Raw genomic sequence first — 14,403 nt, 5'->3', positions numbered from 1 at the left:
GGGATTTGCTGAAAACAGAAAGGTGGCAGTTGCTCACTTTCAAAAGTTATGTGGCAAGTGTATCTACAGAGGAGCATCATTCATATGTCACACAATGTTTTTCTTTGCTCACCTGTGAGAAACTTTTACGATACCGTCCATTCATTGTTAGTCGTCGTCAGACAGGCTGCCTCTAAACGAAGCAGAATTAGGTGGACGACGGGTCTTGTGCGATGCCGCAGTACTTTAGAAGTACTTTGTGTAAGTAGTGGGCTTATCAGTACCTTGACCTTTTTGGCTCACCATCTCGGTGAGTCTATACAATACCGCAGTGTCCGTCGTTCGTCGTCGTATCCTGTTTCAAAAACTGTGGCACGTTTCTTAACCACTAAAGCTCTGAACTTGAAACATTGTACGAATCACCCCAGGTCAGGTGACCTCTGACAATATACCTATTCCAAGTGGTGTGCCATCACCTGCATGTTATGCTGATAAGATTGGGGAATGCTGCGGATTGCAATTTACATAACATGCAGAGAGAGCGCACTTGAGTCCCAAGCAGACAGGGGAGGGAGGGGGGGCAAGATCACACTGTCCTTGGAATAGACTCCCTCATATGTAGTGCAGTTTGTTCCTCTCCGACATCCGTCCGTCACATCCATCCCTGTATTGTTCCAAACAATAATGATATTGCCGCTCAGATCACGTGCACATGACGTCACTCCACTTTGGAAATATACCTATGCGTGTTTCATAATGAGTTTCATCCCAAACTCATCCCCAAACTCATATATGTAAACAAAGCATAGAAAAAAGAAACAAGCAAATCAACTATATCTTGGCTTTTTAGCTCACCTCTTAGCAGAGGTGAGCTTATCCCATACCATGGCGTCCGTCGTCCGTCGTCGTCGTCGTCGTCCGTCGTTAACTTTTGACAAAATCGTGGCACATTTCTTTACCGCTTGACCCAGAAAGTTCATACTTGGTGTGTGGGTACCCCTTGGCAAGACCTTCCTTCAGAATGAAAATCAGCGCAATTTGACTGCTGGTCTGCCATATAGGGGGTGCTCTTTGAAAACCTATTTTTGTCATTTTGAAGCTTTGGTTAAAGCTAGAGCGATGAAAATTTTATGGTGGGTGTACCTAATAAAGGTACATCACATATCACACGGGTTTTTGATTTGACTTTCATTTCAAGGTCACAGAGGTCGAACTCTAAAATTTCTTTGATCATGGCACGTTTTTTTGCTATTGGTCATAGACTCTCTAAATTTGATATGTAGATACCTATTGGGCATCTCTTCATGTTGACACAGATTTAGGTCAGTGTGACCTACTATTCAGGTATAAGTAGGTCAAGGTTAAAAAAGCCCATTTTCTTTATTCCAGCAGATTGAAGTTTGAAATGAAGTTTTAGAGGTCGGCCTGATATAGAGGTTTCGATATTAAATAGATTAATTTCGTTTCATATCACTAGGTGGCGGTATTGCGCAAAAATGTCAGTTGGCACATTGCCAGCAGTTTTGAATTTCGCGGTTCGAGGCAATCCGTCGGGGTATCCCAGATGCGCAGTGTTGTACTGCGCCACTAGATCTGCATACTACAAGTATGGAAGACAGCCATTTTATGAATTTGAAGCGAGACGAAGAAGGAATTAAATCACCTTGAATCAATGCTAAAACTTAATCATCCGCTCTTCGGATGAGGTCGTATGTGTTGATTACATTCTTGTGATTGGTTTGAGATTATTAGTTTGTCCTCATTGCCGGTTGTTTTAGAAAATTTTGACTGTGATTGGAAGGTAAAATGAGAAACTTGTCATACTGTTCTTCGGCTTGGAATGGGGATAGTCAATGCAGAGCCAGTTGGTACAAGCTGCCTTGCGAATCGGGGTGGCGTAATAATACTGTGAAAGAACAATAAAATGATGAATTGTAGCAGTGTGTGTCAGAAATTATGTGACGATCCCAAAGTTTCGAGAGTATGGCAAAATGGCGGCTTCCGTCATTGGAGATTAGCGTCAAGCCGGAACCTTTCGTTACAATGTGGGCTTTTAAACACAAGTTAATGGTTTATAATCACCCAGACGCTACTCATTAGGTAAACCTCTACTAAAAACACTTGCTTTAATTTTTGTAAACATGTCACGAGTGCTTAAAAAGAACCATTTTTGTGATCGTTTTTCGTCGCTGTAGAAATGTACACAGTCAGAGTCAGTCAGTGTGTCAACACAACAACGGTGTTTAAGTATACACATGAATCCATGATACACGGAGACACGAATGTAAACATTTGCCTGTTGGGTCGGACGGAGTTCACCGTTACCGATCACTGCCCCAAGAAAGGTCATCTGAGCTGGTTGACTAAAGTAGATGATGATAATGATGAAAGTGTAGCACAGCTGTTATCAGTGCTTTTATAGTTAGGCCTATTGCATGTATAGTCGGATTCATAAGTAAATGTCACTGACTGCCCTTTTCAATTTTGGGTCGCTGTGCAAAAACTATTGGACCGATTTCTTCAAAGTTTGGTTTTTCTTGAATCTAATTTCGGGACCCAACACAATTTCCAGATCAGAGATTTGCAAATTATAAAGAAAAACAAGCCTCTCGGCGACGATGAGGAACTTCAGGTTAATGTGAGGCATTGTAGATCAAACTTATTATTAAACTTGGATATTTAGGAAGCGGTTATTGGCAGTAAACGAATGAAACGTGCAAAGAATATGTAAGTCATAGATATAGCTTTAAAGTAATTTTATTACCATGAATCATTTATGAATACTGTAAACCGGGAAATTTTTGCGGGTGTTTTAATTTTGCGGTCTTTGCGGTGCGCCCTTGTCCGCAAAATCAATACGCGTAAAATATATATTTGTCTCTCAATGTCCCTTTGCGGCACCGATGAATCCGCATTAATTTTTAAGCGTAAAATATATTTTTCTTGCGAAAACGGACCTCATCCGCGAAATAAACCAGCCGCAAAAATTTCCCGGTTTACAGTGTTGATGTTACATGTGCACATGAATCGGGGATAAAATATATTTTTAGCTCAGCTGACAAAGTCAGCGGAGCTAGTCAAATAGCTATTCAATTGGTGTCCGTCCTTCCACCCATCCTGCCATCCTTCCATCTAGCCATCTGTAGACAAAGTTGGGCATTTTGTAATCATACAACCGAGGCACTTCAAATCTAGTCTTGCTTATAAACACCGCAGAAAATGTTGCTTACGGAAAAAAATTTGGGCGATTCGACTCAAATTCAGCTCCCCAGGGGGCAAAATGCGTAAATGAAAGAACAATTTTTTGACGCTCTATTCCATCAGATAAAAGCTTGAAATAAAGTTGAAAAAGGTCTTCATGATACAGAAGTTTTGATATAAAATAGATTAGTGTCGATTTATATCACCAGTTGGCGGTAGTGAGCAAAACTGTTGTTTGACCCCGGATGACCCCGCTTTAAATTTCCCGCCGAGGTTACCTGGAGTACTATCATCAAGAAAATGGCGGTGACCTTTTTATTTCTACCGGAGCGATGATTTTGTAAGTGACAAATTTTCCTATTTAAGCCTTTACGGAAATGTATTTTGGTACAAAACTTCACACGTTTATAGAAAAGATCAACGAGAATGTGTTCAAATGCCCTCATAACGATGAGTTCAACGGAATTTTGTCAAAACAACCTTCGAATGGAGTCAACTTTCTTTGCGAAATTGAAGCGACGACCTCATTATTTATCATAATTTATGCAGATCTGAGTCCAGCTGATGGGTGATGTTCTGATTTGTGTTCAAACTATTGGAAACTTCGGAAATTAGTTCTATTAGTTCTACTATTCTGCAGGAGTATATTATAGCCATTGATGTTGACAGCTAAAAGCACGAAAAAATCTTTGTTTATTTATAAAACTGTATCGAGTGTTATCGAATCGAATGGATATGTCGATCGTCGGGGCGGATTGATATGTGGTTGTGCGTCCAATGCGATTAGGTCATTGAGTTAGTTTGAGAAAGATCATGATCATGAAGATGCGTGTTGTGTTATCATAACCGGAATATAATTTGAAGTTATTATTGGTGTTGTCATTGCCATTTTTTGCATGGAATGATAGTTCGAGAGCTCTCATCGTCGTATTCAGCATTGACGGAAAGTAGGTCCGGATTTGGCAACATGCCAGCTGTCGCACATGTTCAGCATGTTCACGAATTTGCGCAGGTAAGAATGATGTTAGAAGATTTTATCTCAATGTAACTTTGATTTTCTGCCAGCCATTGGTCATAAGAACTCTTATGTGACGAAGTAGATTGTAGTATGAATCCCATAGTATTGTAACGTAGCGATGTGGTGCCGTTTGAGGCCTAATATATCCCGTAAATTTAGGTCGCCGAGGACGATGTTGACAGCGAAACGATCATCTTGGCAATGCCTAAAAATGGGGTGGCCGATTTTTCTGCATGTCTTGGCAATTTTGGAACGAATCTTGCCTTTTACGTTTATTTTCTCCCTGTCATTGGCCGTGACTTCTGTTCGTTTAAAAGTCACATCGTAGTATGAATTCCACAGTTGCGTTACGCAGCAGGTGCAGCAATATGCTCCATCTAATAGTGGCTTGCAACTTGGGCCTATTTTGTGTAGAAAATTTCGGCTGTCATAGTCATGTCAGTGGCTGTGGCTGTGGCTGTGCTCAGCTGTTAGTATTGGCCGTGACTTCTGTTATTTTAAAAGGTCACATTGTAGTATGAATTCCACAGTTGCGTTATGCGGCAGGTGCAGCAATATGCTCCATCTTAGTGGCTTGCAACTTAGGCCTATTTTGTGTAGAACATTTCGGCTGTCGTAGTCATGTCAGTGGCTGTGGCTGTGCTCAGCTGTAAGCGTTACCATTCGGAGTCGCTGTGCCATAATGAATTAAAATCTGTAGTTATTTATTAGAATGTTTAAGTAAGTGATGAAACTCCCAAGGTAATAATCGAGGACTAGAGATATAAAGTGCATGCCTCCTACAGTACGGTATTAAGCAATGAATGATTGAAGTGTCGTCGATCAATTTGGAATATGCTGAATAAGTGCTGGGATTCCTGTCCGGCATTCCATTTGTGAAGCCATTTACTGATTTAGGTCTCAATGTTTACCTTTCTCTGGTTGGGAGTTTCATCGAATACAGGCCGACTCGGCCAAATGCCAGCTCGGCCTACCAACTCGGCCAACCAACTCGGCCTCGGCCTATACCAGCTCGGCCAGGGTTATGAGGTTTACGTTTCTCTTTTCATTTTTAGCTCAGCTGACAAAGTCAGCGGAGCTAGTCAAATAGCTATTCGATTGGTGTCCGTCCTTCCATCCTTCCTTCCATCTAGCCATCTGTAGACAAAGTTGGGCATTTTGTAATCATACAACCGAGGCACTTCAAATCTAGTCTTGCTTATAAACACCGCAAAAACTTCACACGTTTATAGAAAAGATCAACGAGAATGTGTTCAAATGCCCTCATAACGATGAGTTCAACGGAATTTTGTCAAAACAACCTTCGAATGGAGTGAACTTTCTTTGCGAAATTGAAGCGACGACCTCATTATTTATCGAAATTTATGCAGATCTGAGTCCAGCTGATGGGCGATGTTTTGGTTTGTGTTCAAACTATTGGAAACTTCGGAAATTAGTTCTATTAGTTCTACTATTCTGCAGGAGTATATTATAGCCATTGATGTTGACAGCACGAAAACTTTGTTCAGGTTTCTCGTCCAATCACGTGACCTCTCCAACACTCGATAATGCACTCTTTTCGTCCACGTTTTAGGCCAATCTTCGGCCTGAACATGAAATCTAATAAGCGCAGTACTTAAATCAGATGTTTCTCTCGCCTTGAAAACATTCCTGGGTAAAATCCATTGAGATTAGCCGAGTTAATCCACTTTTTCCGTGCCTAAAATCTCTGCCGCTGAATTCTATAAATAGAAACTATTAACATCGCGGCAGTGTGGTTCCCATTGTGCGCCCTCCCACTTCACACCATGTCAGGAACTGTTACGGAGAGAGAGGGCGTGCGGTATTAGAAGAATGGCCAAAATGACGTCACGTTTTCCTGGCAATGTCTCTTGCTAGACCAGTCGAGCATTGGGAAAGCATTTTTAATTCAGACAACGTTAGAACTAGAAAAACGAATATGTTAATTTGCAAAATTAAAAGCAGATTTCACCACTAACCAGCCAAATCGGAATACGACGGCGCAAAATGTTCTCGCTTTCCTCCTGCTAAAAAACCTTGTTCCTGCACTCCTATTTTAATTTATCCCAAGGAATATGATATGATCTGTTTTCACTTTTTTGTAATTAAATGGTATTCATATAATGAGATCAATAGTAGTGTCCGTGTCAGATCCCATCATGGAGGTATAAATAATTATTTATACCTCCATGATCCCATCGTTCAACTAGTCTTCTCTCCCCAGGTGCCTCACACGGATCTTCACGTCCCCATACTCAAGACCAACTCTCAAAACAACCCTGGAGTCATGAGTTCACAGGTGCTCCTGTGAAATCTCAGTTCTAGTTTATTTATCAAACTTTATCGAGGGTTACCCGGTTATCGAATCGAATGGATGTGTCGATCCTCGGGGCGGATTGATATGTGGTTAGGTTGTGCGTCCAAGGCGATTAGGTCATTCAGTTAGTTTGAGAAAGATCATGATCATGAAGATGCGTGTTGTGTTATCATAACTGGAAAATAAGTTGAAGTTATTATTAGTACTACGATTCTTACATGAGTAAAAAGTAGACGTTTTAAGCAACACAATAATGTTACTCCCATTTTTTCTGTAAAGCTACTGATACAACATACTGAACTAGGGATATCTTCCGTTGCCTCCTGTAATATTTACATACCATGGCTGATTAGTTCAATCATATTTCATCCAGCTGGTAGCTCTGCATTGGAAATATTAGTGGTATAACGTGTTCTCTTGACCTTCAAACAGTAGTATAAAGCCGATATTTACTACTTTATACCCTCAGTCCTATGTTATTAGGTCATCCAGCTGAGCGCCAGGCCCTTGGGCCTCTTGTTCAATATATCTTCTGCCTCAATGTGTTTATCTATCATTGTTCTATCTCTCGTGTGAATATGAGTAAATTTAGTCAGTTCACGATGTTTCTAGAAGACATTTTGTTTGCCCAATAAACAGAATTCCCTCACGCCGCGCCGGCAGCCATATTGACCATGTGATGTGGTGGTTATTTTCAGTCCGGTACTTGATTGCAGGTCATGTGACTTGACGCAAATAAACGCTATCATGGATTCAATGAGTCAAGAAGAGGGCGCGGCCGGGGCTAAACTGAAGCTAAATTTGGATGCTTTTTAGCTCAGCTGAAAAGCTGAGCTATTCATATGAGTAAATGGTAGAATGAGTGTCCGTCTGTCTGTCTGTCTGTCTGTCTGTCTGTCTGTCCGTTAAACAGGCACGTTTCAAAACTATGGCGGATAGGCGATAGATTTTCCCTCTGAGGCGTTGAGACCCTTCAGGACTCCTGAATAGACCAAATGTGGGTCCGGCAGGATGAGCGGTTTGGCCACTAGGTGGCACCGAGCGAAATTTTCCAAAAACTTTTCCAGCAGCTGATTTCTCAGTTGGGGATCATGAATCAAATCTAATTTTATAGAGCAAAGCTTTCTCTTTCATTATCAATAGGCGTAGTTCATGAATTTCTCACCAGGTGGTGTTACTGGCGCAATTTAGTGAGCACCCCCCAAGAAGAGCATTTTAAATTTCGCGCGAGTTATCCCACGTCCAATCACACATGCAGCGAACGTCACGTCTCGAGTCTGCGCAGTTCAGACGTAAGGAGACCATGCTATGGAATAGATCGCGTTCTGTCAATTCAGAGGTAAGTTCTCATTAAATTCACAATTTCATAGGCGATAATATTTGGCTGCTTGTGTTATTGCATGTTGATGACATTAGGGAAGGCTTGGATTGTTTAATTGGATGTGATTAATTTGAAATAGTTCGTCGACGATCGTCGAAAAACGATCTGCGAAATGCAGCTTGGTTGGTCTGAGAAACGATGTCAAAGTCCGGCTTTAAATCATGGATTTCTCAACAAATAACTCTTGTCACATAGCAGAACTAATGTGAATAAACAAGACAATAATAAACATCGTTCTGATATCATCGGGTAAGGTTGCCAATGTACATAAACAGTGTAATTGAGGATCGACGCCAGCGATTTGAAATGTCAACAAACAATAAATGCGATATGATACACACTGACACTTGCACACTGTACATAGCACAATGCTTCAAACGGGGCCGATTCATCACAATGTATTCCCAATCATATCAATGAACTTCCTTGATCATTCGGCCCTAGCGCCTTATCAGTTGTTGTTGGCCTTGTATTTGATATAAAACTTGGCTAGCTTACCTATTCTATCAAAATTAAAATGTTATCTCCTCACCTCATCATGTTTTGCAGGACAGGAATGATCTGCAGCTGCATTTGAACATATTTGGTGACCACATCTCAAAGATGACCAAGAGAGAGGATCGAGCTATGACTTTGCACATCCCATCGACTTCGGTGTTCACCAGTGCAATTATCAGAAGAGCCAGGCAATTCTAGTATTCAAGTATTTCATTCTGTAATACTTACCTCAAAATTTACTAAATAAAGAAAACCGCATGTGGCAGTTGGTTAAAAAAATCAAGTCTATCTGTTTAAAGTTTTTACTTGCTATCATTATTATCAACATTTCAATGGTGGCATTCTGCTAAGGTTTGTTAAGAGTTTCACTTGACTTAAGCAGGGTGTACACTAGTAAAATATTAGCAACATTTTACCAACATTTTACCAACATTTTACCAACATTTTACCAACATTTTTACAACAATTTTGCAACAAGCCCTTCAAGGCCCTGTGTTCACTAGCAACAAAATTGCAACAAATTCGCAACATTTTTACAACATGTTGGTAAATTGTTGCAATCTTTTTTAGTGGGAACAAAGGGAAATAGGTATTTTGGAGGGAAAATGGATGATTCCAAGGAGAGAAGATGTGTTTTGAGTGCTTCTGCAGCAATTTTAGCTGTCATTGTTGAGAGACGGAAGAGGCGGCGAAATAACCAAAGAGAATATGGACCAGGCCCTGGATCAAAATGAGGGTGGATGATGGGGCATACCACTGCCTGTTAAGGCCGCGTATCCATAGGGTATGCCCTTGTGTAGTGTGGCGTTATGGCGTAACAGCCTTGTGACCTGGCACTATGCCCTGAGTCTCCATTGGATATTCCTTTTTGGTCATGTAGGCCTTTGTAGTCCTCATTTCGCAGCGATCAATCCCGTTAATCCGCACGCTGTCATTATTTCAGAAGACAATTTCTTATGAATATTGAAAATAAAAATACAAGTAACTTGTATTTTCACTTGCAACATCAAATTGACATGTACATGTATATAAAACCTGACTTTTAAGCAACAAATTACAGGTTCGTGCTCGTTATGATAATCATCAGTTTCGGGGTCCCAGAGTAGTTCCCGTTGATGAACCTCTTGAATTAATTTCGCCTCAGACATTGCTTCCGTGTTGTTCACTCGCAAAAGAATGGACATGTTCAATCCCAATATGGGCCTATATTCCCAATCCACAGTGCATATAAGCCCGCAATGTGACACGGCATAACCTATGGGAACGATCAATAACACCAACGAAGGTTCATTGTCCGTGTGGCGCGCCAGGCGGTAAAAAGGGAATGTTGTGCAGGGCACGGAACAGCCTATGGATACGCAGCCTAAAGGAGTTGCGGCTGACTGACAAGCCGTCACACAAAAACTTCTAGAAAAGGTTTCATCACCCTACGAAGCAAGACACTCACTTGAGAGTTGCTATACCTGCTTCTTGTTCAAGTCACATGAACTCCGGTAGATCACATGACGCAAATCCTATTTCTGATTGGCTGAAGAGTTTGCAACATTTTTACAACATGCAACAAAGAATTGCATTGCATTTAATTTGCAACAATTTTACAACATGTTGTAAGACGCGTTTTGCTCTGTACACACTGCGCAACATTTTTGCAACATTTGTTGCAACTGGAAATGTAAAAATGTTGCTAATATTTTACTAGTGTACACAGGCCTTTAGGCAATAATAGAGTTGGGTAGAGCATTTTGTTAATGTTACCCTTTTAGTTAGGGAAACTGGTGCCTTCTGCATTAGGTGGACCCCACTTACTCATCTGTCAGACCGGCCTCACACGTCGGCAGTAGAGTTTAAGGTCCAGTCTGCGAGATTTACCCATTTCTAAAGGCAAAAGCGGGTGATTGGGTTAGTCTCTTGTGTCTTGTTTCTTGTGTCCCGGTGCTGAAAGGATCCCTCCACAAGGGCAGACTACATCCGGTGGCACTGAAGTATGGAAGAAAGACAGAAGACGACCAATTTGCGAAAAGGATCATCATCATCATCATCATGGTAACAGCTGAGGATGAATCATGTTGCTGTGTGTAGAATTGATGGTCCAATATAGGTTAGGTTATCTGTTTGCGCACACATTGCAAGGGTGGAGCTTGCTTGAAGTAGATTGCGCCAGTCTACCGTAATTCACTGTTACACATCCAGAAGCTAATATCCTTAGGCTTTGAGTCCTTAGTTTAGTAGAGTTTGACGAGTAATGTAATATATACGAACAACGCAGCAACAACTCAGCTGAGCGCCAGGCCCGTGGGCCTCTTGTTGAAATTACACCTCTCCTTGGTTAGGGTACCGTATGTTGTCTGATTGTTCATCTATTTTTCTCCTCAACCACATTTAGTGATTAGAGTGTATAATAAAACTTAAAACTAAGATGGAGGTGATTGATGAGAATTCGGGATGACACTGACTACTGTAACCAATATGAGGCTTGCCATGCACTGATGAGATACCATGCACTAATTAGATGCGTAGGTGCGTTTTATTTTTTCAGTATATACAAAAACGAACAATTTCTTTCTTTATTGTTAGTCAAGTTTATTGGATTAGCGAGAAGGTATATATCAGCGTTAATACATACATACATTAATGAAAGTTCCGATACAGTTAGACAACTACATAAATATATACATGTATATATATTATATTTACAACAAAACAATTGTAGCATCTTAGTTGTGGTATTTTATTCAGTTTTAGAAATAAGACAATGGGCCATCATCACGAGACAAAGTAGCTGCAACATCTGTGTATGTATACACGTGGTTAAAAACTGGTTAAAAGATATAGTTATATAAAACATCACGGCAGGCTTTATGACACAAAGTCATTAAAAGATAACGTTCACAAATTCATTTGAAAAGTTCGTATCACTCGTATCATACGCATCACTGGTAGACCGCAACATGATTAGCAATGGCATTCAAAAGCCTCTCAGGAGATCGTGTTCCGGCTTTGTATTGGTCCCAAAGATCGAGCAACTGAGCGTTATGCTCCGTGTACTTCTTCCGTTGAGCGCGGAGGATCTTCCCACTTGTTAGGAGTGACGATTGTACATTGACGTAGGTTGCTTCTGTGTGGATGAGTTGAATCAGAAGATAAAAGTTTAGGTTGCCTTTCCTGGCCTTTCAATTGAGTCGATGGTGCCAACCTTCCACGTCGTTATTAGTTCTTATATTTCTGTAAAAAACGTTCCAGGTGTGAGGGGCCCATGTACCGTTTGATCGCATCCATGTATTCTCAACATAGTCCAAAAGCGGCTGGAATAATAGTTGGTTCGGCACTTTGTTCTTTAGCATCGCGTACAAATCATCCACGCTAGTGACGGGGACGTACGGAAGGGCCAGAAGTTGGCGGATGAACTTTCTTGTTCCCTTGTCATTGTTATATGATCGCTGCAGCCCAAATTCTTGCACTTTGCGCCAGACAGCTTGCCCCCAGTGAAACGAACAACCACGAATGGTGACGTCGGGGCTGAAAACCTCTGGGATTGCCCGCCAAACAGCACATTCAAAGTCAACGATAATTGTTCTAAGTTTTAGATCAGTGCCAATGAGTTCTTTGGTGGCAGTAAACACTTTTTTGTAGTCACGGCGACGTTTTCCCGACATCAGTGCGAAAAGTAAGGGCACTTGCTTGATGTTCCCGTTCGATTTCAAAAAGGCATGTATACTGAAAAGCTGGGTGAACGGTAATTTAACTACTTTAAAAGTTGCGTCGGCGTACCAAGTCTTTGCGTTTGCGAGTAATTGCAGTTGCTGCTCAGAAGCGAATATCAGATGACGTCTGTCACCGACTTTGACGTCGCGTCTTAGAAAGTCATTTGGAATGTGGTCGGCGTTTAGATCGAAATTCAAGTCAACTGGTTCCAAGGGGCGATTCTTTCCTGTTTCCTTGTCTGGCAAGGTTTATTGGTGCCGGCATTGCCTCGAGGGGTTCGTTAGGGCGGACTTCTTTCAGTAAAACTTCATCCACGATATCAGAGGCAGGACGGAAAAGATCATCAACAGCTCGCTTCTTCACTGCGGCAGATACTTTTGAGGCTACTGCAGCACCGGCAACTGGAGGATGGCAATGGGGATTAGATCCACGACTGTAACAGCTACCGGTTTGCTTCACGATCGCATTGCAGCTGTTGGTCTTGTTGCGAATGGTGCATCTCCAGTGGACGATTGTTTTCGTACGATATTTGACGGTATAGCTGAAACCCAGACTATCGACGAGCTTTGTTCCTCCTCGCTGTGACGATGATTCAATCGTTTCGTAGGTGATATCATCGTCTGTGGCTGCTGTGGGTGTGGGGATGGGGTCAAGCAGTGAATCTTCTAATGTTTCATCACTTGGAATGTCTGGTTCCCGGGCTGCTGGTGGCGACTGCGGAGGTGAGACATCTTGTCTGGCTGCAGTGGAGATCCGTGGTGGTGTCGGGCTTGGTGGCGAGGCTGGTCTGTGCGTCTGTTCGGCTGGTCTTCGCGTCCGCTTGGCTGGTCTCGGCGGTGAGGCTCAGTGGGGATCCGTGGTGGTGTCGGGCTCCGTTGTGATGCTGGTGCTGGTGGCGGGCTTGGTGGCGAGGCTGGTCGGTGCGTCTGTTCGGCTGGTCTTCGCGTCCGTGGTGGTGTCGGGCTTCGTGGTGATGCTGGTGCTGGTGGCGGGCTTGGTGGCGAGGCTGGTCGGTGCGTCTGTTCGGCTGGTCTTCGCGTCCGCTTGGCTGGTCTCGGCGGTGAGGCTGCAGTGGGGATCCGTGGTGGTGTCGGGCTTCGTGGTGATGCTGGTGCTGGTGGCGGGCTTGGTGGCAAGGCTGGTCTGTGCGTCTGCTTGGCTGGTCTTCGCGTCTGCTTGGCTGGTCTCGGCGGTGAGGCTGCAGTGGGGATCCGTGGTGGTGTCGGGCTTCGTGGTGATGCTGGTGCTGGTGGCGGGCTCGGTGGCGAGGCTGGTCTGTGCGTCTGCTTGGCTGGTCTGTGCGTCTGCTTGGCTGGTCTTCGCATCTGCTTGGCTGGTCTTGGCGGTGGTGAGGCTGGCGTCTGCTTGGCTGCTGGCGGCGTTGGCGAGATATCCTTTCGGCGTCGTTTGTTCTTACATGGTTGTAGAGGGACTCTCAGATCTCCAATGGCGGCATCACGACATGCTGTGTCACCATCAACCAAAACGTTTAGCGGCAACGGTTGGCTCAGTGCTGGTGGCGGACTTGGTGGCGAAGCTGGTCTTTGCGTCTGCTTGGCTGGTCTCGGCGGTGGTGGGGCTGGCGTCTGCTTTGCTAGTTGTCTTCTGGCTATACTTGCAAACGTCACCGGTTCCGGTCCATGAAGAAGAGGAACGAAGTGGTTTGGAACCCAGGTCTGCTCAGCATGGGGCTCCGCTGCGCTGGACCACATCACAAGCAACCTCTCCGGTTTGGTTTTTCTGTAAACTACTGGTTTCTGTGGATGGAAAACCATGTCGAGATCACGCGCCCTGTCCTGATGTCCATTCACGGGCGGGTAGATGGACTGCACCTCGCGACGCAACACACTTGCAGCAGCAGCTATCGCCCAGGCAGAGGAGTAAGCTCCACTTTTCGCGGCGTCAAGGCAGGCTTCATTCTGCTAATTGCACTGGGCGCAATTAGCGATACAATAATTTGTTACTATATTCATCAGTCACCATTGCATGTACCGTAAGAAGCTTACCTGTCAATGTAGAGGCCTACTTGTATTTTCCTTGTATTGATACCTTTGTATTGATATTGAACTAGTAGCCAATATATCAAAATTCATCAAAAACATGGGAACCAGGCCCGCCCAATTTATCTTCATGTTCACTCCAGCGATAACACTAATTAAAAATTCCGATGAGAATAAGTGAAGTAAGGCAATACTTTATGAAACAAGAAGAAGTATATAATATGATATATTATATATCACATGATCAATATGGCTGCCGGTGCGCGGCGTGAGGGAATTCTGTTTATTGGGCAAACAAAAAGTCTTC

General features: G+C 43.0%; 1 protein-coding gene across 1 annotated transcript; it reads right to left on the bottom strand.

Annotated features, from left to right (window-relative positions):
* Nucleotides 1-12,761: 12,761 nt before the first annotated feature.
* Nucleotides 12,762-13,871, bottom strand: LOC135499331 (uncharacterized). The gene has a single exon (XM_064790076.1). The coding sequence runs from the start codon at nt 13,869-13,871 to the stop codon at nt 12,762-12,764; it is 1,110 nt and encodes a 369-aa protein (XP_064646146.1).
* Nucleotides 13,872-14,403: the final 532 nt, after the last annotated feature.

Source organism: Lineus longissimus, chromosome 15, assembly GCF_910592395.1.
Source record: "Lineus longissimus chromosome 15, tnLinLong1.2, whole genome shotgun sequence".
Classification (NCBI taxonomy): Eukaryota; Metazoa; Nemertea; class Pilidiophora; order Heteronemertea; family Lineidae; genus Lineus; species Lineus longissimus.
This window is presented reverse-complemented; position numbering and strand designations above follow the sequence as displayed.